This window comes from Monodelphis domestica, chromosome 4 (genome assembly GCF_027887165.1).
Source record: "Monodelphis domestica isolate mMonDom1 chromosome 4, mMonDom1.pri, whole genome shotgun sequence".
Lineage (NCBI taxonomy): Eukaryota > Metazoa > Chordata > Mammalia > Didelphimorphia > Didelphidae > Monodelphis > Monodelphis domestica.
Genome location: NC_077230.1, coordinates 242,727,836 through 242,754,525, shown reverse-complemented (window position 1 = coordinate 242,754,525; position 26,690 = coordinate 242,727,836). Strand labels below are relative to the sequence as shown.

Here is a 26,690-nt window from a genome sequence, read left to right as displayed (position 1 = left end):
AATTATAATTCATTTATGGGGGTCAAGGGTGTTACACTCGGGTCCAGGGTTTGTCCAGTGAGCCAATGCCCCCTAGTGGTTATAAGCCTGGCTTGATGGTTAGTGCCGGCCCAGGCAACAGAACCAGTTTTGAGGATGTAGCGTGTGTTTAAACTAGCAAAGCTATGGGATGTCTCTATCCTGGAACTTTGGCATCATTGATCATTTGCATTAACTATACAACTGCGCCCAGATACAGGACGCCAGCGGGCTTTTCTGGAGACGGCGGCCGAGGGGGAGTGGCCCAAGCACATTAAGGCCGTACTACTCCCGAGCCGAGGCCTGGCCCAACTGCTTTTCAAGAAACCGGGGAGGGTCTCCGTCTCCCGAGCCTGACCCAAACTGAAAAGTCTGAATGAAGACCTCCACCTGAATATTGGCTCCAGCGGTGAAGCCACAGAAGCGTGCAATGTAGTGTAACTAGGAAGTCGCCAGGATCTTCCGCCAGTGCGCACCGGAAACGTTTCTCATGAAGCTTCCGGTTGTGCCGGACCTGCCAGTCCGCCTTCTCAAGATTGGGAGATGTCCCGCGATTGGCTAAGGCCTCGCTCGCAATTTAGACGCTATCTTCATCCTGCTCCTGACCCTGTTCCTAACCTTAAGCTGAAGCAAACCTCCTCTCTCCCACCAAACCTGTAGCTAACAGTTGTTTCTATCCATTTTGTCTTCTCTATAGGAGTAGGCATCTCCCTAAGCTCTCCCCCAGAATCCGGACTCTGGTTGGTCCCCTTAGGATGAGGAGCAGGGGGATCTGAGGAGTCATTGAATTCTAGATCTAGAGCTGGAAGGGACCACAAAGGCCACCCAATCTAACTGCCATTTTACAAATGAAGAAACTGAGGTAGGGAAAAGTGAAAGAATTTACCCAGGGTCACACATGTAATTAAGTATCTGGGACAGGTCTTCTTGACTGTGAAAGACCAGAGTTGACCACTATTTCAGGACACTTTAGACATTTGACACTAATTGACCATTCTTTCCATGGTACTAAGTTACTTTATGTTTACTTTGTGAATATTTGGTGTTTGCTTATCTCTGGACTTGTTAATTCAGAATGTAAGCTCCATAATGGCAAAGATTTTTTTGGCTTCCTAGCTCCAGTGGCCCATCACAGTGCCTTAAACACAGAATAATTTAATTGAGTACTTAATATGTTTGTTGATTTATTTCATTGAATTGCTTTAGTCCTTAGAGAACCTTCTAGCAGTGGAGTTAAAAATAAAAAATAAAAATAAGAAATTCTCTTCAGCATATATAACTCAAAGCTCTCAAATTCACTGCATATAAAGGGCTGCCTTTTCTTCCCAATTCCAGCAACCCAGAACCAACCCACATATTTGTCACAGTTCAATTTTAAGAGGCCATTTGGAATGGGGTTGGGGATAGCTGAGACCACCATTGATCAAGCCAAAAATGCCTCTCCCTCTCTCTAGATAGATAGATAGATAGATAGATAGATAGATAGATAGATAGATAGATAGATAGATAGATAGATAACAGCATTGAAAATCAGGTCTGCAAGAATTTTACAGACTTAATTTATTCAATGACAGTAATACAGTAAAAATTGAGCTACATTTGGAGTCTGAGGCCACAGACAGACTCCTGGCTTCATCACTTACTATTTGTTTGACCTTGTACAAATCATTTAATATCTTTGTGAAATATGGTTGGTAGGGTTAGAGTTAGCATCTAAGATCAGTGTTAGTGCTCAAGCTATAATACTATAGTGATGACATACGTATACATATTGTTTATCCCCAAAGCTCCTTGAAAGCAGGAACCATTTACTTTTTATCTTTCTGCTTCTGGGGCCTAGCATGTTAGCACTTAATAAATGCTTTTGTATTTTCTGATCAAAAATTCATGATCACTGATCCTGTCATTTCTGGAAGACCTCCTTTTAAATAGCTCTCTAATGTAGTTTTCTTTTTATAAAACCTAAATTTGCTTCCTTTCAACTTTTACTCATCACTCTGGTTCTGCTCTGTGGGCCAAGCAAAACAACTAATTTTTTTTTTCCATGTGATAACCTTCTATATACTTGAAGATAGTTATACTGTCCCTCCTAAGTATTCTCTCCTCCAGACCCTGTACCTTCAACTTATCTTCATGTGACAAGAATTCAAGATTCTTTATCATTCCTCTGGATATTAGCCAAGTCATTGATAAAAATGCTAAATAACACGCTGGAGCGATTAATTGCAGAACTCCTTTCATTGTGCTAAAATCTAGAAAAATCGTATCTACAGCATTCCTCTGATCTACCAATTTAGTAGGGATAAATATATATATATGTATAATATTACTCTGGCATGGCTCATGCTTGATGAAGCCACCTTGGCTCTTTGTGTTCACCTCTCCCTTTTCTTAATGTTTTAAGGATACATTGTAGAAACTTTTCAGGAACTGAAATCCTATCTACTGACCTTATCATCTTTGATTTTATCATCTACACCTCATCTATACCTATGAGAAATTTTGTTTTTACATTCTAGCCTAAGTACTTGTTCACTTGTTAACAGCTAACCTAAAATGCCCCTAGGATGAATATGTACCCTTTTTCACTTTGCAAAACTAGACCTATATGATGCTAGAAAATAGCATAGATCTGACTTTTTTTGTACAACAAATTATGGAATCTTCGCTTTTCTAATGAACTGTTAATGACTTTTATGTCTAAGAAAAACCTTTCTTTGCTCTATAAAATATTGTCTTAGAGAGTAAAATATGCCTTTGATTGTAATCTATACCAAGGATGCAAATTGTAGAGAAACATACCAAAAGATTTGCATTTAATCAAATCTAAAACAAGTCACATCAGAAGCATCAGTACCTTGTCAAAATGCCTTTTCCATTAGGATAAGTCAGAAATTTGCCAGCAATTTGAGGAGCCTTCACTGTCCACTAAAGAGTGCATGCTGGTTATTCAGGAATCTTGCATTGCTGCTAAGAAGGAAATTCACAGCATCACCCAAAATGGAAAGTGGTAAGTGAAACTTAGTTATTAAAGAAGAAATTTTTTAAAGAACCCTCATGTCTTTTGGTTACATACATATACTTAGAATGAAGGAAAAGAAATGCTGTAACTTCTAACTGAGGAACCTGAAAAGAAGTCATTTAGATTATTTTGTAATAGCACAGCAGCATTTTATTACTACATGTAAAAATATCTTTCTATAAATTCAGTCAGGTATTTATTTAGTTTGAAATATAAATTTGTCAGAATAATGTTTTGTGAAAAATAAAAGTGAAACTGTAATATTTTTTCAAGGATAGTAAAAATTAAGTATAGAAATAAAAAATCAACTACTTCAAGTTTGGCCTTGAGTCTAGCAAACCATATTTATAAAAGGCATTTTGAATATCTTGTTTGAGATTAGACCTAAAAAAGACAATGTGTGTAAAATAAGGAAAAATCTGGATTAATGTTCATTCTCTGAACGCAAATCATAAAAATGTGTTTGGGTTTACCTGATAGTAAATGGAATTCATACGTTAGGTTCAACTCAGAGTAAAATCTTACCTAATTTAACTGAAAGAATCATTGTTAATTGACTGCTTTTCATTTTATAATAATAAGCACAGGTAAATAGGGTACTTTTAACAGGAACTATGGTTTATTCTCTCTTGGACTGCCCTAGTCCCTAGCATAGTGTTCAGTTCCTGTCTGTTGATTCATTTGTATCCCTCACATAACTTTTTTTAAAAAGTATCAGTGATGGTGATGATAACAATATTAATAGAAGGAACAATAACTAATATATAATGCAGCTAGTATGCATAGTAGATAGATCTCAGGGTGCAGAGTCAGTAAGATCTGAATTCAAATCTAGCCTCAAACATTTAGTAGTTATATAAACCTTTGGCAAATCACTTACATTTTGTGTGCCTCAGTTTCTCATCTGTAAAATGGGGATAAAAATAGCATCTACCTCCCAAGATTGTTTTGAGGGATTCAAATGAGATAATATTTATAAAATTCTTAGCATACTGCCTGTCACATAGTGGGTGCTTAATAAATACATATTCCCTTCCTTCTCCTTCTCTTCCCTTTAACTTGTCATAAAGCATTTTTTATTTTCTTTATAATAATATAAATTATTTCATTTGAATGTTACAAAAACTCCGTGGCAGGTACTGGAGTTATTATTAGATGCATTTTATAGATAAGGAAGATAATGCACTTGTCTGAGACCATACAGCTTGTATATGTCAGAGATAGATTTGAATTCACATCTTCCTGTCCAAGTTGGCTTGAATACAGGATGTTGGATAGCAGCACTGTACTCCTATTTCAGTCTGAATTTAGGTCCACACACTCATCTTGGTTCTAATAGACCAAGAAATGGAAAACATGAAGGAAATGCTCTGTTATGCACAGAGTAATTCATCATTCAAGGTTGTCCTGTACTTCCTAGCTGTGTGACCCTAGGAAACTCATTTAACCCCAACTGCCTAGCCCTTGCCATTCTTTTTTCTTAAAACTGATACTAAGTCAGCAGCTAAATTTTAAAAATAAAAAAAAGGTTGTTCTGCCTTGATTTAAAGAAAAATATTTGAGCATTGAGGAGGACTGGGATTTAAGAAAGACGATCTATTTATCTAATTGTACCTTTTGTCTTTTAATGCAACTCAATATAAAAATGTTCCTTTTAAAAAGTGTTTAGAAGGTTTAAAACTAGGACTGAAGTACCTTGAGGTTCTGAAGAAGCAGCTTCTTGGAGGTATTATACACACAGGCAATAGCAAAAAAATTTAGTGCAGTCATATTATTCAAAAGGCAACCAACCACTCTTGGAAAAAGAAAGAAAGAAAGAAAGAAAGAAAGAAAGAAAGAAAGAAAGAAAGAAAGAAAGAAAGAAAGAAAGAAAGAAAGAAAGAAAGAAAGAAAGAAAGAAAGAAAGAAAGAAAGAAAGAAAGAAGGAAGGAAGGAAGGAAGGAAGGAAGGAAGGAAGGAAGGAAGGAAGGAAGGAAGGAAGGAAGGAAGGAAGGAAGGAAGAAAGAAAGAAAGAAAGAAAGAAAGAAAGAAAGAAAGAAAGAAAGAAAGAAAGAAAGAAAGAAAGAAAGAAAGAAAGAGATAGAAAGAAAATTTAATTTTTACAAACTATGGGAAAAATCTGTTGCTTTAAAAATCTAAACTTCCTTTTTTGCTACTTCTTATAGGGAAGAAGACAATATAGTTTCTTTTTTCCCCCTAAATCCTTATCTTCTGTCTTAGAACTGACACTATCAGTTCTAAGGCAGAAGAGCAGAAAGGAATAGGCAGTTGGGGTTAAGTGACTTGCCCAGGGTCACTTAGCCAGGAAGTACCTGAGGCCAGTTTGAATAATATAGTTACTAAACAATAAAATGAACCATATGTGATATCCAATAACTAAAGGCCATTCAGAAGGTTTTAGTTTTAAACTAAATTGTTCAAAATTTTGGATTACTTATATAGTATTATATATAATTTTAAGCATCAGCATGTTAAACAGAAAGACTATTTCATGCATCATGGGCTGTATTTTGTGCAACTGCAGTGAGGTTTCAGAAAAGAAAAAGTGCATTCATCATGGGTCATTTGGCAAACATGTCATTACAATGGTAAAGTAAAAAATTCAGTTCTAAGGGATCACTTTATTCTTCTTAATAAATTTGCTTGTGCTTTCTGCCTGGAAACATGTCTTTGTTTTCTCAACAACTGATCTGAATGTAAGCGTGTATCTAGAATATTTGAATAAAAGCTCTTAAGCTCCCGCCTGATCTATGCAGGTGCGGATTCTTTAAATAGACACAATGCTAAGACAAAATGTGCTCCATTCAAAAGTAAGATCATTGACATAATTTGAAAACTGTCAAAATACATAATATTGTCTTCTCTCCATTCCCTCTCAGAAAAGACAAAGAGACTTTAGAAGTCTCAAAAACAAGAGAAATATTCTGACATGAATGCTCTCTCCAAAGTTAATAATCTCCTCTTACTTGTCAAACCTAGTGGCCTTTTCTCAATCCTTATTCTACTTGACCTCTCTTCAGTCTTTAGCACTGTTGATTATTCTCTTCTCTCTAGGTTTTCAGAATACCATTTTCTCCTGGTTTTCCTCCTACCTATCAGACTTCTTCTTCTCTATCTCTTTTGTCAGTTCCCCCTCCAGATCAAGCCCTTTAATCAGAGGTGTCCTTCATGATTCTGTCCTGCATCCTCTTTTCTTCTCCCTCTATACCACTCCCTTGGTGATCTCATCAATACCCATGGATTTAATTACAATTTCAATAAAAATGACTCCCAGATCCACTTCTCTGACCCCAATCTGTCTGCTGGTCTTTAATCTCACATCTGCAACTACCTTTCAGACATCTCAAACTGGATATCCAATAGGCATCTTTAACTCAATATGTCCAAAAGAGAACCCTTCACTATTACTATAGAGGGCAACACTATCCTCCCAATCCCTCAGGCTCTCAACCTAGGAGTCATCCTGGATTCTCTTTCTATCTCTCATGTCCCATATCCATGCTGTTCTGAGGCATGCAATTTCATCTTTGCAATATCTCTCAAATGTGTCCTTTTCTGTCCTCTGACACTGCCAGCACTCTGGTGCAGGTCCTCATCACCTCACACCTGGATTATTTCTATAACTTGCTGGTGGATCTGCCTGCTTCAAGACCCTCTCCACTCCAAGTTCATCCCCCATTCAGTCAGCAAAGTGATTTTCCTAAAAGTATAAATCTAATCACATAACCCCCTATTGAATATACTCCAGTGACTTCCTATTTATTGCCTACTGGAGCAATACAAAAAAAAAGTTTAGAATTCAAAGACTTTCATAACCTACAGCCCCTCTTACTTTACTTGTCTCCTTTCCAGGGGTCCCCAAACTTTTTACACAGGGGGCCAGCTCACTGTCCCTCAAACCGTTGGAGGGCCGGACTATAAAAACCTAACCCTAACCGGGCAGCAGTATACACAATGAGGAATCCCTTCCCCCAGATTTCTGTTCACCATGATGATGTCTTCCATTGTGCAGCCATGTAATCCTTTGCCCCACACCTCATTCTAAGGCTCCATGCAAAGGATTATGTCACCAGAAGTAGTACTGTACGTGAGCGACACTGCACTTTGCAGAGCTGCCACATACAGTGTTCTTCTCACTGATCACCAATGAAAGAGATGCCCCTTCTGGAAATGCAGTGGGAGCTGGGTACATGGCCTCAGGGGCTGCATGTGGCCCAAGGGCTGTAGTTTGGGGACCCCTGCCTTATACCTTATAATCTTCTATTCAATGACAATAACCTCCTTGCTTTTCCACAAACAAGAGATACTATGCCTCATGGTATCTGAGAAAATCCCTGGGCATTTTCTCAAGCCATCCCTGTGCTTGGAATATTCTCCTTCCTCTTCCCCAACTATGGACTTCTCTGGTTTCCTTTAAATTCTAATTAAAATCCCACCTTCCTTAGGAAGCTTCCCTAACCCATCTGAATTCCAATGACTTCCCTCTTTTAATTTTCTATTTATCTTATAAAAGCTTGCTTTGAATATATTTGTTTGCAAGCTGTCTCCCTCATTAGATTGCAAGCTCCTTGATGGCTGGGACTGTTTTTTGCCTCTTTTTATATCCCCAGCATTTAGCACCATGCCTGTCCCATAGCAGATGCTTAATGAATATTAATTCATTGACCAATTATCATACACAACAATTTGAACTACATTTCATTAAGTCACTATTTACCTTAACTCGCCTTATGTTATTGTAAATAAATTTTTTTCCTCTACTTTTTGTAGAGGGAAATATGCTCTCTACTATATTTCCCTTAATATTCTCTTAAAAACCTCACTCCACTAACTCAGTGATGTTATTTCATTACTTCTACTTTCTCACCATCTATTCTTTCCTAAGTTCTCTATAATTGGATTTCCATATCCAATATTTAATTGAAGTTGTTTCTTCATCTTTTTCTTGCTAAATTCAAGGGATATTTTCTTTCTTCATTTTCCTCATTTCCACTCATTTGATGCTCTGTTTTTGACACAATTATTTCCCAAAACTCTCTTCTTTTTTGGCTTTCATAACCCTACATGATTCTGTTCTTGTCCAACCATTCTTCCTCCATATTTCTTGATGACACCTTCCTTCCTCTTGTGTTCCCTTACCCAGAGTGTTCCCAATGTCTCAATCCTTGACCTGTTATTCTTTTGCTTTCTGAAAGAACCCATCTAATCTGATAGTTTCACTTATTGCTTCACCTAGATAATTTCTTATCTATATTTTCAGCCTTCACTTCTCACTCAAGATCCAGAAAAATAGACAACTTGAATCCAAAGTGGCAAATCTGACCAAAGAACCAAAGAGAAAGCAATTAATTGGTAACACAAATGCATAGAAGATAACGATCAATCTTTAAGAAGAGAAGCAAAAAGCAATAATGTTAAAACAAAAATGATCTCTTTTTCAATAAAAACATGTTGGTCCTAAAGAGAGAATGCATAGAGACAGCATAAGGATGATGGAATTCTCAGGAGAACAGAAGTTTAAAAAAACCTGAAAAACATAATAGAAGAAATAATACAAGATAAACTTCCCTAAATATCTAAATAGAGAAAACAGAGTAGAACTAAAAGAATCCATTAGAGTGCTTTAAAATCAAAATTTAAAACTCCTATTGCACAAATTCCAATACACATAGTAGTTAAACAATTCTAAAGAGAAACAAATTCTGTAAATATACAGGGGAAAAGACTTTCAAATATAAAGGAAAGGGATTTTGAATAAATCAAGACTATTTGGCATCTGCCAGTAACAGTAGGAGGGAATGCAATAATGCTATATGAGGAACAAAAGCTCAAGATGCACTCTGAGATGATATACCTAACAAGCCTACAGATAACAAAAGATAGACATTCCATCTTTTAAAAGAGATATTGGAAGTATTACTATAAAGAAGACCAGATATAGGCATTTTATTTGCTTTTTAGACACCTTAGCCAACAGAAATAAAGGAAAGGTAAACAAGTATAGCAATCAAGTAAAGCACAAGTAACAAGATAAATAGGGGGGAAAAAAAACCTGAGACACTTCTGGGATTGCAAACAACTAAATACACCAAGCCAATTGAGAAATTTCTTTCTAAAAGGATATAAGGAGGGACAGCTGGGTAACTGGGTTGAGAGCCAGGCCTAGAAATGGGAGTTCCTAGGTTCAAATCTGGCCCCAGACACTTCCTAGCAGTGTGACTCTGGGCAAGTCACCTAACCCCCCATTGCCTAGCCCTTACTGCTCTTCTGCCTTGGAACCAATATACAGTACTGATTCTTAAATAGATGGTAAGGGTTTAAAAATAAAATAAAAAGAGACAAAAAGACAAGGATGAAAGCAGATTGTAAACAGAAAAATTGATGGTGGGGGAACAGGTCTAAAACACCATGAACAGAATTCTATAGGTCAATCAAATTGGGGCTGGGGGTGGAAAGTACTAAATCAGAGATTCACAGAGTGTATAAGAGGACAGAATAGGAAGAAAATAGAGAGGAAAGTTTGATGTACCTTGATCAAGTCAACAATAATCAATGAAAGAAAAAGAACTCCAGTAGTGTTTCAGGGAAAAGAGTTCCTACAGGAAAATGGATGAGATATCAATGCTGGAGTTGACAGGAGATGATGTGGTTTTGATTCAGCAATAGGAGTGGTTCCCACTATATGGGAGAGAAGATTCCATAATGGGAGATGAGGATGTTATAATGGGTATAATCTACAGGAATTATTTTTTAGAGAAACTAGTGTGCCTTCATTGACAGTAATTGCCTCAGGAGAAAGGAATTGGAACTTCTAGAGGCAACTGACACCCAGAAAGGTATGAACCCAGAGAGGGCATTTCATGGCAAATTGGGAGGAAAATATATGACAAAGAGAAAAGAATGGTAATGAGCTATGCAATCACAGCCACCAAGAAAATTCTACAATTCTACTTCTAACCTCTGTACCTCTTGGAGGAATTAATATTTCTAAGATTGAGGCACAACAGAAAATAAGGAGGTAGAAGACAAGAACCATAAGGCAATAATAAACTATTTAGAAGAGGAAAATTCACAGCTGGGAGATGGAGTGTCTTGAGCAAAGTATGGAGTCTTTTCATAATTTTATTTCATTTGACTTTAATAATATTCCTGGGGGCTGCTAGATGGCTCAGTGGATAGAGAACCAGGCTTGGAGATGGAGGTCCTGGGTTTAAATCTGACCTCAGAAACTTCCTAACTGAGTGATCCTGGGCAAGTCACTTAACCCCCAATGTCTAGCCTTTACCACTCTTCTATCCTAGAATCAATACACAGTATCATTTCTAAGAGAGAAGGAATATTGAAAAAAAATAACTCTGTGATGTCAGCATTGCAGGTATTTTTATCTCCATTTTACAGATGAGGAAACTGAAGCTCATACAGATGATATGACTTGACCAAAGTCACAGTCAGAATTCAAGTAGTCTCCTCAGTCTAAAGTCTAGTGCTCTTTTTACTATACCACAATAGCACCCCCCAAAACTGTCACTTTGTTGCTGACATTATTTTTCAAAAACTCTGGTTTTTCAGATTGCCCAAAGTAAACAAATAACCTAAAATTATCTCCTTAAGGAATTGGTAGGGAGTCAAGTAGATATAGTGGATAGAATATCAGTTTTGGAATCAAGAAGACTCAACTTCAGGGGGCAACTGGGTAGTTCAGTGGACTGAGAGCCAGGCCTAGATAGGGGAGGTCCTAGGTTCAAATTTGGCCTCAGACACTTCCCAGCTGTGTGACTCTGGGCAAGTCACTTAACCCCCATTGCCAGCCCTTACTGCTCTTCTGCCTTAGAACCAATACACAGTATTGGTTCCAAGATGGAAGGTAAGGGTTTAAAAAAAAAGAAGAAGAAGAAGAAGACTCAACATCAAATCCTGCTTCAAACACTTATTGGATGACCTTGGATGATTCATTTAACCTTTCTCCATCTCAGTTTCCTAATATATAAAATGGAGCTAATAATATCTACTTCAAAAGGTTATTATAAGGATCAAATGATATAACATATGTAAAGTATTTTACCAACTTGAAAGCTATATAAATGCTAGCTAAGTTATTGTTCTTTGACTGACTTATGGTCCTTTTGAATCATTCAGGGGACTAATTTACACCTCAAAGAGATCACTTGGTGTGGATTTATCTTTTCCAATTAATTTAACACCACTTTCATTGGCCTCTTTTCTACAATTACATCCTGGGGCTTTCAAAAACTATTCTCCTGCATAAGGACAGTAATATTCTTATTTCTACAGCTGCAGGTCTATCAGCCTAAGTTTTCCTTCATTTGAAGTAGTAATAGAACGCTAAAGACACATCAAACCACTGATATCTTATTAACTAAGTAAAAAAGTTTACACAAACACTAACAAACTGAATCCTGTCCAAAAACAAACAAACAAACAAAACTCCAAAAACAACACTTTGTTAAAGGGTCTGGAAACCATGAATTGTGAGAAATGTGAAATGTTTATGACATAGAAGAGAGAAGACAAGAGGCATAATAGCAGTCTTCAAATATTTGAAGGTGATTTTTCTCTATAAGAGTACAGACCAATTCGAAGTTGCTTCAAAGACAGAAGTAGGTAGGACTAATAGGTAGAAATTGTTAGATTTAAAATGGTTGATGTTGAAAAGTGTAGTGAGTTAAAATGGTGGATGAAATAAATTATGATAGATATAAGAGTGGGTGAGTAAATTGTGACCTCAGAAAATATGTTTCACTACAGTGTCTTGGGTTTTAAATCAAATAATAAGGTGGTCACCAGGGAATATATTCCCAAATTATGAATATGCCCAAGTCAACTGGGTTTTATAGAGAATTTAATTAATAATACAATGAGGAATTAAAGAAAAGGAGAAGGAGAGAGAAAAGGAATTAATGAGAACAGAATAGGTCAGCCCAGGGCAGGTCTGGCCAACCCAGGCCTAAGCCTTAAGAGAGAAACCAGTCAGTTATTACTCACCACAAGATTTGTCTTAAGCAAGGATGTCTGGGGAACAGAGTCTCCCCAGAGGGAGTTCCAGCCAGAGTCAGCCTCCTAAGGGACTTCTTCTCAAGAGATCTTCAAAGGGCCTCCTCCAAAAGGATCTATCTCCAAGGATCCTATCTCCAAGCCTCTATCTCCAAGGATCCAAGGATTTCCAAGCCTCCTCTGATTCCTTTTCTTATATAGGGGTTTTTTTCCTATGTCACCTCCCCTAAGTTCTTCCATCTACCAATCACCGTAGATGTTTTCTAAAAGACAGCCCATCTGAATTCCTGCTAAGTCGACTAATCCCCTCAGTAAGTCTGAACCAGAGAAAACACAGCTGAGTCGACTAATCCCATCAAGAGAAAACCTTCCCGACCTTTATAGGTACCTAGCATCCCATTGTATCAATTCTAAAAACAGGCATGGCTCAAAGAACTCCTTGCCTTATTATAAGCATGGGTCCAAGTACTTTCATTGTTTAGCAAGGAGTTTTCTCCCCTAAAGCAGTCTTAAGTATCAGTGGAGTAGAGGTCCTCCCATAGCAAGGAGTTTTCCCCCCTAAAGCAATCTTAAGTATGGGTGGAGTAGAGGTCCTCCCATTTCTGATCCTGGCGAGTTCTCACATCAAAATGGGGAATGTTTCCAGTAGGGAATTTGTTCCAATGGAGGATTCCTCAATGTGGAAATTTTTAACATTCACAAGTCTGAGAAATTTCAAGATTTACAAAATACAAAGAAATCAGATTTCCATTCAACACCAAAAACTTTCTATTCAGAGGCTGCCCAATGATGGAACAAAACCACTTCATAGATATTGACTTTTATATCAATCAGAGGTATTCAAGGAGAGATATCCAACAATATAGAATGCTGGAGAAAGATTCTCAATCCTGAATCAGACTGGAGGATTCCTAGTTCTCATCTAACTAAAATATTCTGTGATGGCTTTAGTTCTTGTGCGCATTAGCATTTCTGTCTTAAAATCATTATCCAAAGGCCAAGTTCATTTTCCTTGGTTTTAATGTGGAACTATTTGTTTAAGTCCCAGGAGACTACAGCAAGAGGGTCTATCAAGGTGTCAGAGTGAAACACACAGTCAAGGATCTGCTAGCAGAAAAAAGGTCCAGACAACCAAGTAATTCAAGATTTAATGTAAGTTCCAATTTAACTTGTAAATGCAGTCTTAGGTTGTTTTATGCTTTTGATGTATGGTCTCCTGTTCGTTCATCCCCTATCTACCTCAATACATACATAACCATAATATTATAAGGCTTTTGTATAGCACCTTTAGATATGCAAAGTGGTTTTTTTTTTTCACAAATATTTTCTCTTTTCATCCTCATAACAACCGTGGGTGGTAGATGCTATTAGTGCCCCTATTTTACAGATGAGAAAACTGATCCTGAAGGAGATGAAGTGACTTGCTCAATATTACACAGCTAGTAAATGTTTCTGGTTGGATTTGAATTCAGGTCTTCCTGACTCCAATCAGTGCTTAATCTACTACTGGTTCAGTCAATAAACAATACCCCTGACAAATACTTCACTATGTAAGAATATAGGGATCATTTCTATTGATATGGTATTAGTATTCAGCAACTTGGGAAACTTTTAGCATGGGTATTCCCTCTATCCTGTAGATCACAATCTGTATGTACTTTCCTAGACAAGTTCTAAGGAATTAGTTGAGTCACATAGAAGTAAAATGGCTTACCCAAGGGCACCTGGCTTATAACTGTCAGAAGGGGGTTTTAAGTCCAGATTCCTGACTCCTTACCCAGCACTCTATTTTCCATTCCATATTACTTTTATCACCAAAATATATATTAATGAGCAAGTCTCACCAATTATAGAAAAATCCCATTATAATGGTGGCAGACCCTCAGAGACAATTCTGCCTGCATTGAATAATATCTCAAGTTCATCCTTATGATCCTCACTTCAGTTGGGAAAAGAAAGAGTAAGTAGGTATTTTTTGCCACTAGTGTGTCCTTCCAGGGATTGCTGACAGGCTCAACAAGAAGACAGAGTGGGGACTGCTAGGTGTCTCAATGGATAGAGAGCCAGGCTTGGAGATGGGAGGTCCTAAGGTCAAATCTAACCTCAGACACTTCCTAGCTGTGTGACCCAGGGCAAGTCATTTAACCTCTATTGCCTAGCCCTTACCACTCTTCTTGGAATCAATGCATAGTATTGATTCTAAGACAGAAGGTAAAATAAGAAGAAAAAAAACATAGAGTTGGGGAGGGCAGGAGGTATGTAAGGTTCATCAAATCATAGCAGTTTGGCAGAGGCCTTTCATTCCAGCAACCAGAATTCCCTAGTTTGAAGGGGCTTCCTCTTATCCCCACTAACCAGGTAAGAAACCCTGGGTCTTTAAAGAAATGAGAAAGGGAACTCATTGTTACTATTATTAAAAAATTATATATTCTTTAAGACATAACAGGGGGCAGTTGGGTGGCTCAGTGGATTGAGAGCCAGGCCTACCGAAGGGAGGCCCTGGGTTCAAATCTGACCTCAGACACTTCCCAGCTGTGTGACCCTGGGCACGTCACTTGACCCCTATTGCCTAGCCCTTACCACTCTTCTGCCTTGGAGCCAATACACAGTATTGACTCCAAGATGGAAGGTAAGGGTTTAAAAAAAAAAAAAGACATAACACAATAGATTTTTGGTCTGGATTTTCATCACCTAGGAATTTATTTCTCTGGAACTTCTCAGAATTGGGAGGAACCTCAGTAGCCATCTGGTCCAATTTGTATGAAAAAAAAGAAACCACCTACACATAGCCATGAAAATATCATCCAGCCTTTGTCTGAAAACTTCAAGTAAAGGGAACCCCATTACCTTATGAGGCATCCTTTTACCTTTGGATAGTTCTAATTGTTAAAAATTTTCTTGTCAGCCATAGTGGAGCATGCTTATAATCCCAGCTACTAATGCTGCTGAAGCTAGCAGAACTCTAGAGCTCAGGCACCCTGAGGTACAATGAACTAAGCAAATCTGATGTCCCCCTAAAGTGCAGCATTATTAATGAGCCCCCAGGGAACCTAAAGTGAGGGAGAGGGTAAAGATTAAGCAAACAAAGCAGGTCAAAGCTCCTAAGCTGATAAAAGGAGGTCCAGGTCAGTAAGTAGACCCTACACTTCCAACCTTGGCAAGATAGGGGAACCCAGGATTTAAGAGAAAAAGGAAAAGAGGGAGGGAGGGAGGGAGGAAGGAAGGAAGATGAAGGAAGGAAGGAAGGAAGGAAGGAAGGAAGGAAGGAAGGAAGGAAGGAAGGAAGGAAGGAGGGAAGGAACGAGGGAGGGAGGGAAGGAAGGAAGGAAGGAAGGAAGGAAGGAAGGAAAGAAGGAAGGAAGGAAGGAAGGAAGGAAGGAAGGAAGGAAGGAAGGAAGGAAGGAAGGAGGGAGGGAGGGAGGAAGGAGGGAGGGAGGGAGGGACGGAGGGAGGGAAGGAAGGAAGGAAGGAAGGAAAGAAGGAAGGAAGGAAGGAAGGAAGGAAGGAAGGAAGGAAGGAAGGAAGGAAGGAAGGAAGCTGTTATCAAGTCTAAATTTTTTTCCCCTTGCAACTTTCACCCATTGCTACTAGTTCTTCTCTCTTGGGCCAAATAGAACAATACTCTTCCATGATATGACCCTTCAAACATTTGCAAAGCAATTATGGCTCCTGAGACTTCTCTTATCCATTTCAACATCCTTACTTCCATCAACTAGTCCCCTATATGGCAGTCTTGAGATTTTTCACCATCATAGTCATTGTCCTCTGGACATTCTCCATCATGTCAGAGAACTTCTTAAAATATGCCTCCCAGAATGCAACAAAATACTCCATATTCAGACTGACCAAGACAGAGTACAATGAGACAATTACTTCCATGTTCTCAACTTGTTTTCCTTAATGCAGCCAAAGATTGCATTACTTTTCTTGATAACACATCACACTGTTGACTAAGAGCTTTGAAGTCCATTAAAATACCCAGATCCTGTTCAAATGAACTACTCTACTCTATAGCCACACAAAGGAACACAAAATCAATGAATCATAGATTTAGAGCTGGAGAAGACTTCAGCAGTCATCTAGTGCAATTCTCTCATTTACCGAGAGGATAAGAATGATTGCCCCAGGTAAGATAGGTAATAAGCATTACAAGTGAAATTTGAATCCAAACCCTCTGACTCCCAAGACATTCCACTACACTATACTGCCCATTATATTTGTTAAGTTTATTTTTTTGAAGCAAGGATAAGACTGTACACATATCTATCGAATTTCATCTTATTGGAACTGGCCCAGTGTTTATAGAATCATAGATTTAGAGCTGAGATGGGCCATCATAACCAACCTCTCTCATTTTACAAATAATACAACTGAAGCAATTGGAAAGGTTGGTTCATGTTAGGAAGCAGAAGAACCCAGATCCTTGGGAAATACTCCATTGAGGTCTAGAGATATACTACTCTACCAAATGACAGGAAGAATAAGTTCAAGAAACATTCACCCAATGCAAGGATCTCCAGAAGAACTCTTGCAGTCCTATAGAGATCTGTAGCAGACAAGTCAGGCCAGATTAAGAGTCAAGCACAGAGAGCAGAGCAAGAGGTCCCTAGAGTCCTCCGGCAATGCCAGAATTACTTGGCAGAACTCTATACTACTTAAGCCCAACCAAGCCCAAAGCTTCTCTGAGGTCAGGGACTGTATAAGAGTGACTAGAACATTCTGCATGAATACAGTGTGGCAATCCCTGACCAATCCTTCCCCAAAACCTAGTAGAATGCAACTTGTTAGAAAGCAGATTCACCCATAAAATTACAATGTGAAGCCAGAGAGAGAGAGAGTGAATGAACAACCTTGGAGTGCTCTGTGAAAAGGCCAACTTAATAGCATTGGTCCAAATCAAGCTGAGGCAAAATCCTTCCCAAGAAATCCTTGAAGACTGTACTGGGGGTCCAAAATAGGAGTAACCCTTAAGACCAACAGTATGTGGAAAGTACCTCACGCAGAGTCTACAGCAGGGAGAGGTCCCAGAGCTCTGTGACAAGAGGGAACATGTAGGCATAGCCAAGCACCAGAACAGCTCCAAATTCTCTTAAAGAAGGGGCCTACCCTGGCCCACTATACTCAGGACTAGGCAAGCACTGCCCATACTACTCAGTTACAGAATTTGACCCAAATACATGCTTCCTGCTAAATAAATCCAGGGATACTTTAAAAACCATGAAGAAAGAACCTGGTTATTATTAATAACCTACAAAAGGATAATGAATAGCAACCCCACAAACTCCAAGTATCCTCAAAGAAAAACAATGCCCTGGACAGAGGGAACTTCAGGAGTATCTGGAGGAAATGAAACAAAGGAAACAAAATTCGAAAACTAGGGAGAAAAGAATGGCAAAGAAATCTGACACTTTAGGAAAGATGGTGGAAAATTTCACTTAATAATTGAATATCCTAAAAATTAGAATGGAATAGACAAAAAAACCACAACAATATATTTATTTTTATTTTCTTTTTTACCAATTACATGTAATAAATTTCCATATAAATTTTCTATAGTTATTGGATTCAAATTGCCTCCCACCCTTCTTCCCTCTCTGCTCCCAGAATTGGCAAGCAATTCAATCTGTTATACATGTATTATCACCAAAACATATTTCCTTATCAACAATATTTCAAAATGTCAAAAACAAATTTAAGAATAAACACAAAATAGAAACATTTAAAAAGGAATAAACCTAAGAAATATATCACAATCAACTGCCCTAGAAAACTGGTAAAGGAAAGACAATCTAGGAATTATTAGACTATCTGTAAACTATAAGCAGAAAAAAAACTGGATACCATAATTCTGGTAATTAATTCTAAATCAAAGTTACTCAGAACTTTTAAAACCGGAGGACAAAGTGAAAATAGAAAAATGTAAAACTACCTTGTCACTTCAAGAAAAAAAATATTTCCAAGAACATTATAGTTAAAATACAGAGTTTACAGTTCAAAGAAAAAAAAATGCTACACAGCCAAAAAGAAGCTACAATGGCTGAGACTTAACAGCTATCACAAAAATAAAATAAAATAAAAAAATAAGCGAATGTGTGATATAACATTCCAAAAGACAAGTGATAAAAGTTTACAACCAAGGATGACCTGTCCAACAAAACTAAGTATAATCCTACAATTTGGAAATAGAAATGTAGGCACCAAGAAAAACACAGAAAGATGTATATAATTAAAAGGTAGTGTGTGGAGAAGAATTGTTTACATGTGAAATTTTAAAGAAATAGCCCAAGCTAGGCATGTCTTTATTCCTGTCTACTCTTGACGGTATAGGTTTTCTCTATCATGCCACTGCAGCCTCTTCACTCTAAAAGTTCACATCACCACTGTCCTTCTCAGACTAGAAGTATACGTTGATACTGTAGCTCCTTCCTCTGATTAACTGATCCTAAAATCTCCATTTTAAGAAAGGAGCCCAGGTCAGCCACATCTTCCTTCCTGTCAGGGCTCTACTCTTTGATTCTCTAGATTTTGCCACCATGCCCTTGAAATGGTACCTTCTCCAACCCAGCCCCCCCAGTTTGCATTTTAGCTTCCTTTCATATGTTGTCTATCCTTTACTAGACTGTAAACTTCTTAAGGTTAGAAAATGTCTTTCTGCTTGTATATGTATTTCCTGCTGCTTTGTACAATGTTTGGCATATACTAAGTGCTTAATAAATGTTTACTAATATAACCTGACTAAAAGGAAACTAAGAGGCACATGTTTTCTCAGGACTCTAACATCTTTAAAAGTCATAGAGAAAGGTTAAAATGGCAGAGGGTCTATAGGTCATTTTATTCTGTCTCAGTGGTCTTATAAGTCAAGATAAGGGACCTGATAGGACAGGGGGAAGTAGAAGAAAGAGGAAGGACAGGGAAATCACTATTGTGTAATAGAGATGTATAAGATGAACAGTAAATATCTAGGGGAAGTGGTGAGGGAACAGGTATCCCATGAAAAATTAATCTAATTAGAGGGGCAAATAGATAGTAATACTATACTCATGGGAGAGAGGCCTTAAGGTATTACTTTTGAATTTAAATCTAACTAAAAGATAAACTAAAAAACAAGACAAGGATTTGAATAAAATTTGAAAAAATAGAAACAATAAAACTCTGGCAATTATTGAATGAGAATAGAAAGGGATTTATATACATCACCTTAAAAGAAGCTGACCATGAATTAAGACATGGAGATCTCATTTTAAAACTCATTTTTAAAATAGAAAAACAAAAACTAAACATCATTTAAAGATCATACATAATCCAATAAAAATTAAAATCAATAATGGGCCCTTAAAAATTTGAAAGTAAATGGAGCTGAATTGCATAATTATAAAGAACTGTTATAACAAAGAATAAAATATAGAAACGATTAAAAATTTCATTAGTGAAAATTACAATAATGAGATAACATACTAAAGCTTATAGGATGCAGGTAAAGCAATTCTGAGAAGATCTAAAAGCTTTCATCACCAAAAGAGAGAAAGAACAATCAATACATTGGGAACAAGTAAAAATCACTAACTGAACAGCAAAGTAGAAATTATGAAAATTTATAAAGAGATTAATGAAGTTGAAAGCAAAAATCCATTAAACTGAAATAAAGACACTTCCCTACAAAAGAGAAAAAGATATAAAAAGGTATCCTTTCCACACTGTTGGAGTTAGGGATGCAATGCCCCTCACAATCTGGAAAATCCATGTAAAATTTTTTGGCTTTCATGTTCTTTTCACAAATTTTAACTTTTTACTAATTTTAACTTGAAAAAAGAAATCATGTATATCTATGATATGAAAAGATAAAATATGTTGATGTTATATAATACTATACATATATTTTTTGTTTTTCTGGAGATTTTAACCTTTTCTGTGTTGTTTGCTGACCTTTGTGTGTCATCTGTGGCTTCTGCAAAACTCCCCCCAAATTTCCATTTAATATCTTGTGGTGCCTGCAATATATTGAAACTGTGATGAGGAAAGTTGCAGTGTAAAAGGAATACCTGCAGAGCTGGTTACCTAATATGATTTTTAAGAGAAAGAAAAAAATTGTTTATATCAAAAATGAAAAAAGCATAATTGAAGAGTAAATAAAGGTAGTTATAAATTTATTTTGTTTAATTATATGCTAATATGAAAGAGTACGTACTTGGAGAATATCAGAAAAATAAATCATGTAAGCTATAAATGGATTCACATTTGAATGCTCTATTAGACGTTAAGAGAACAGTTAATTCCAATAGTATATAAATTGTTTACAATAATAACAAAGGAAAGCACCTATCTAATCTCTTTCTATGATACAAATAGAGTCTTGATGTCTAGACCACAGTAAGACAAAGCAAAGAAAGCAAACTACAAACAAATACCCAATGAACTCTGATGTAGAAATTTTAGATAATATATTAGCAAATAGGCTACCACTATAAATTACACAGATTTTACTGTATGACCAGGTTGGAGTTATCCAAAGAATGCAGGGTTAGTTCCTCATCAGGAAGAATATAAATATAACTCATGTCAATATAACTAATAAAAAGTATTATAAACAAATTCAACATGTATTTACAGTAAAAATGCTAGAAATCATAGCACAAATGAACATTTTCTTATTATAGCAAATACTATTTATCTAAGGTCAAGAGCAAATGTAGGTAATATTGAAAAGTGAGAGAGGCCTTTCCAGTATGATGAGACGTAAAGCAAGACTACCCATTTTAGTGACTACTATATAATACAGAAATTCAAGCTATAACCTAAAAAAAGAAATTGAGGAAATAAGCTTAGATAAAGTCAAAATAAAATTATTGATTTTTGCAGATGATATAATATTTTACTTAGAGAACCCTAGGAAATCAGCTAAATCATTGAAATAATTGAAAGTTGCAGGATACAAGATAAATCCAAATAAATCATCAGCATTCATACATACACATACACTCTTATATTTGTGTGTGTATGTGTATGTGTGTGTGTGTGTGTATACAGGGATATACATGCATATTAAAAAAGCACAAAAAATTCAAATCTGGCCTCAGCCACTTCCTAGCTGTGTGACCCTGGGCAAGTCACTTGACCCCCATTGCCTAGCCCTTACCACTCTTCTGCCTTGGAGCCAATACACAGTATCAACTCCAAGACGGAAGGTAAGGGTTTAAAATAAATAAATAAATAAAAATAAAAAATAAAAAGCACAAAAAGAAGAGCTAAAAAGAGAAATGTTATTCAAAATAACTACAAAAATCATACAACATCTGGGGAATTTATATGCCAAGATTCACCTGGACAATTTGAATTTGAATCTCACTCTAAAATGCTCTTTTCAGAAATATAGGCCTAAATAACTGGAAAAATATGAATTGATCATGAGCAAGTCCATATAATAAAAATGACAAAACTAAATTAGTTCATAGATTTAGTGCTATACTAATAATTATCCCAAAAGTTTATTTTGTAGAGCTAAAAAATAATAAAATTAATATGGAAGGCCAAAAAGTCTAGAATCTCAAGAAAATAGTGAAAAAAGTATATAGTTTTTTTAAAATACGTTTATTAGTATCAGATCTCAAACTGTACTACAAAGCAGTAATCATTAAAACTATTTGGTACCTATGAGAGACAGAAAAAGACAGTCAGAGACAGAGTAATCCACAGAACAGTTTGAGTGCACTAATATAGAGAAACAAACAGACACAGCAGACACAGTAGAATCCTCTTTGATGAGCCCAAAGCCCCAGTTTCTAACGAGAAAAAAAAATCACACTGACAAAAACTACCAGGAAGTCTCAGCTAGGTGGTTCAGTGGATAGATAGTCAGGCCTGGAGACTAGAGTTCTTGGGTTCAAGTCTGCCCTAAAATATTTCCTGACTAAAATTCCTAAAATATTTCCCTAGGCAAGTCACTTAACCCCAGGTGTCTAGAATATTAGTCAATCTGATAGATAGGTCAGAATTGTTTTAATTTGCATTTCTCTAATCAAATAGCAATTTAGGGCATTTTTTCCATATAACTATAGATAGCTTTGATTTCTTCTGAAAACTGCCTCTTTTAACCATTTTTTTTATTTGGGGGATAACACATTCTTATAAATTTGACTTAGTTCTCTATAAATTTGAGAAATAAGGCCTTTATCAGAGAAACTTCCTATAAATTTTTTTCCAGTTTTCTGTTTTCCTTCTAATCTTGATGCATTGGTTTTATTTGTATAAAATCTTTTAAATTTAATCAAAAATATCCATTTTATATCCCATAATGCTCTCCCTTTTGTTTGTCTTTAAATTATTTCTTTATCCATAGATATGACAGATAAGATATTCCATGAGCCTCTAATTTGCTTGTATTGATCATTCTGTATTGATGGTATTGGTACCTCTGTCTCTCGTAGGTACCAAATTATCATTATGTATTGATGGTATTGATCATTATGTCTAAATTAACTACTCATTGTGATCTTATTTTTGTATACTATGTGAGACGTTGTTCTGTGCCTAGTTTCTGCCAAGCTACTTTCCAGCCTTCCTGGTAATTTTTTTCAAATAATAAATTTTTGCCCCCAAAGCATAGATCTTTGCATTTATCAAACACTAGATTACTATGGTCATTTACTACTTTGTATTGTGTACCTAATCTATTCATTTTTATTATCTTTCATGTCATTTTGGAAAGTATTTTTCGGTATCTATCACATGTCTGCAAACACTTTAAGACAAAAACAATGCCATTTAAAAACCAGCATCAAAAAAAGTCCTTATAACAACAACTTGTATTGCATGGCACATTATGGTTTGGCAAGTACTTTTCCCCTATAAAACTATGAAACAGGTCTTATAAATATTATTATTCCCTTTTTGTGGATGCAGAAAGGGAGGCTCTAGGGGACAGCTGGGTAGCTCAGTGGATTGAGAGCCAGGCCTAGAGATGGGAGGTCCTAGATTCAAATCTGACCACAGACACTTCCCAGTTGTGTGACCCTGATCAAGTCACTTGACCCCCACTGCCTAACCCTTGCCACTCTTCTGCCTTAGAGCCAATGCACAGTATTGGCTCCAAGACAGAAGGTAAGGGTTTAAAAAAAAAAAAGAGAGAGGCTCTAAAAGACTAAATAACTTGGCCAAAGTTACACAACTAATGAATGTTTGGGGTAGAATTAAATTCTTAGTTTCCTGACTTCAAGTCCAGTGTTTTATCTACAGCTTCTATTACTACTATGTCACCTAAATACAATATTGAACATGGTGTTCAATAAGTATTTATAGGTTTATTAATTGCCATGATGCAAATTGTTGGGTACCTTTTAGTCTATCTCACAGTTTCTCTTATGATATAAACCTCAAGCAGGAAAAGCTATGGTAATTAGAGGATAGCATCTAAATTACTTAGCTAAGTAATATTCTATTATATTTTTATTTGTTTTGTTGAATATTTTCCCCATTACATTTTTTCCCAGTTACATTTGAATCTGACTTGGGAGCCACAGAGTGCCACATGTCTGATAACTCTGAATTAGCCAATTCATTCTGATCAGCCTGCCTAGATCTGGACTAGCATTCTAAGAGTTTTTGTGATATTGTGCTAATACACAGTGAGGAGATGATTTGATTTTGAATTTAAATATGCTATAATATCATTATCAAAGATAATTGGATGCCAATGATGCTGAATTTCTGATACTTTTGCTAAAAATATGAAGACATCTTACAGAAATCTGTTCTGTGACATCTGAATTCAGCATAGAAATATTAGTGGTGAATGCCAAAGCTAGAAAACCTTAAATCATATGTGTGTGTGTTTGTGTGTGTGTACACATTCCTAATACTTCTATGTTGCCATCCAATGTATCCAAGTGCTTTATTTTGTTTATTTGAATTTTTAAAACAGGAATATATGAATTACTCAAATGGTCAATATACTGTGTTTTTTTAAAGTAGATATCAATATCAGATCTCAAACTATACTACAAAGCAGTAATCATTAAAACTATTTGATACTTTGAGAGAAAGATATCCATGGAACAATTTGGATACCCAATGTAGAGATACAAACAGATACAGTAGCACAGTCTTTGATAAACCAAAGACCCAGTTACTACAGAGAAAAATTCATTCTGACAAAAACTATCAGGAAGGAATATCTAGGTGGTTCGATGGCTAGAGTGTCTGGAGTCTGGGGGTCCTGGGCTCGAGTCTGGCCTCAGACCCTCAAGAACTGTGTGACCGTGGGCAAGTCACTTAATTCCAGTTGCCCAGCCTTTACCCTTCTTCTGCCTTGGAGCCAATATTTATTATCAATTCTAAGACAGAAAGTTAAGGTTTAAAAAAACTAATTAGTTAATCAATTAATCTAGTTCCAAAGTACTCAAGTAAGTAGTAAGTCAGTAACAGTTCTTGAGCATTCATTATGTGCCAGACATCATTACAGTTGATAGCTGGCTTCATTTTTCTCTCTTCCCAATATCAACCCTTTAGTTATCTAGTTGAGCTTTAATTCTGCTCTTGAATCCCTTGTTCCTAAGTCCTGCCTCTCTACTCAAGCAAACTTCAACCCTGGATTACTCTGCCATCCATTTCTTACCTTTTATTCACATGATGCTGAACAGATCTAGAAAAAATCACACACATATACTTAAGTCCCTTACAAATATTTCTTATCTAATCTTAATTGTGCCCTCAATGGAACAGCACAATTATTTTGCTGTTCCCTCAATGATACTCTCTATCCCACTCCTCATATCAACTGTTCCAAACTTTAAGTCTCCCACACCACTCCCTTCCCCATCCTCGTAGTTGAGAACCTTGGTGTCTGATTTACTGAAAAAATAGAACTCATTCTATAAACTAACTCTTCTCTCCTTTTCTACATGTATACCCCCTAAATCACACACACACACATACACACACACACACACACACACACACACACACACACACATTATTTTTTTTCCTTTCCTTGTGTCCAGTGGAAGTGGTCCTTGCCTTCGCCAAGATCAACCCTTTTACATTTCCTCTTAACCAAACTCTGCCCTACCATCTTCTTCAGCCAACTGCCAACTAGGTATAAAGAGAGAATACTTCCCTTAGGACCAGAAAGACCCAAGTTGAAATTGGCCTCCAACACTTACCAGCTATGTGATCCTGGGCAAGTTACTAACTGCTATCTCTCTCAGTTTCTTCATCTATAAAAAGGGGGTGGTAATAGTACCTTCCTACCAGGGTTATTGTGAGGATCAAATAAGACTAAATTTATAAAACAGTTAGCATAATGCCTGACACATCGTAGGTACTTATAAAGATTCTTCCTTTCAATGATAAATATGTATTTCAAGATTTACATTCATTTTGGGGGTGCTTTTCAAAGTCCATAACATTTATTATTTTCAAAAATATGGTTCTTGCTCTCAATGAACTTACAATCTTATTGGGGGCAGACAGAAAATAAATTAGAAAACAATAGAAGATGGTACGCAGTAAAGTAGTATATTGTGTGATAGTGATGAGGAGTCAGGAGGCATGGGTTTTAGCACACCACTAACTCATAGTGTTGTATATGCACTATAGAAACTCAGAGAAAAGAGAAATTATTTTAGGCTCAAATAAAAAATACTACAATACATGTGACCAAAGGAAATCCAAGCATAAGTAAATAAATCAGTGCGGAAAGAACTTCAAAGAACACATTGGTACACAGCAGCTGCATCCACAGAAATATATTCAATGACAAAGCACAGCATATTTGCTAAAGTATATTTGCATTTACAGTATAAACTAGGATTTAACTTCAAGATCTTGTCTCAGGTCACCTAGATTTCCAATTTCAATGTCATGTTTTTCTTTTACTATCTACCAACTGAATCCATCCAATAGAACATATAGCATGATATCCAAGAGTATTAACATGGTGAACAGAGACAGGACTTTGGGAAAACCTAGGCTCAAGTCCTTTCTCTGCCGCATACTGGCTGTGTGATCCTAGGCAAGTCACATAATTCTTCCATGTCTCTAAGGTGTTATGTTTCAGAGAAAGTACCAGCCTGTATTAATAAAGTATATTTTCATTAAATAGTAATAATTTTTTTAACCCTTAACTTCCATCTTAGAATCAATACTGTGTATTGGTTCTAAGGCAGAAGAGTGGTAAAGGCAATGGGGGTTAAGTGACTTGCCCAGGGTCCCATGGCTAGAAGTGTCTGAGGCTAGATTTCAACCCAGGACCTCCTGTCTCTGGGCCTGGCTCTCAATCCATTGAGTCACCCAGCTGCTCCCAAAAGTAATAATTTTTAATTTTAAAAAATGTTGAGGTTGCTTTTTCATACAATGGTCACTATATAAATGAAATCAGAGGTCCAATCCCAGACCACTCACTGTGTGGTCTTATTTCCACAGTCCTTACTTCCACTTACATTTATTTACATGGTCCACACTATGGGTTTCCAGCCACCCAGGTTTCCTTGTGGTGGATTCCCTAGTCTGTTTCTGGCCACAATGGGAAGTTTCATCTTGTTTCTCTGCACTGGTGCTGGCCTTTCAAATGTACTTCCTTTTCTGTTGTCCATGAGCTTCTGGGTGACATTTTGTGCAGTTATGTGGTATAGGAAGTTATTCTCAT

The 26,690-nt window shown here is 36.7% G+C and overlaps 1 protein-coding gene across 1 annotated transcript in view; it reads left to right on the top strand.

The window, feature by feature from the left end:
• Positions 1-313: 313 nt before the first annotated feature.
• The window catches only part of POU2AF2 (POU class 2 homeobox associating factor 2), a 78,116-nt gene continuing 51,739 nt past the window's right edge, over positions 314-26,690 (top strand). Inside the window, exons 1-3 of the mRNA XM_056794423.1 lie at positions 314-880; positions 2,901-3,028; positions 13,095-13,204. Of these exons, the coding sequence (XP_056650401.1) occupies positions 867-880; positions 2,901-3,028; positions 13,095-13,204 (252 nt within the window). The 5' untranslated portion in view covers positions 314-866. The remainder of the gene's footprint in view (positions 881-2,900; positions 3,029-13,094; positions 13,205-26,690) is intronic.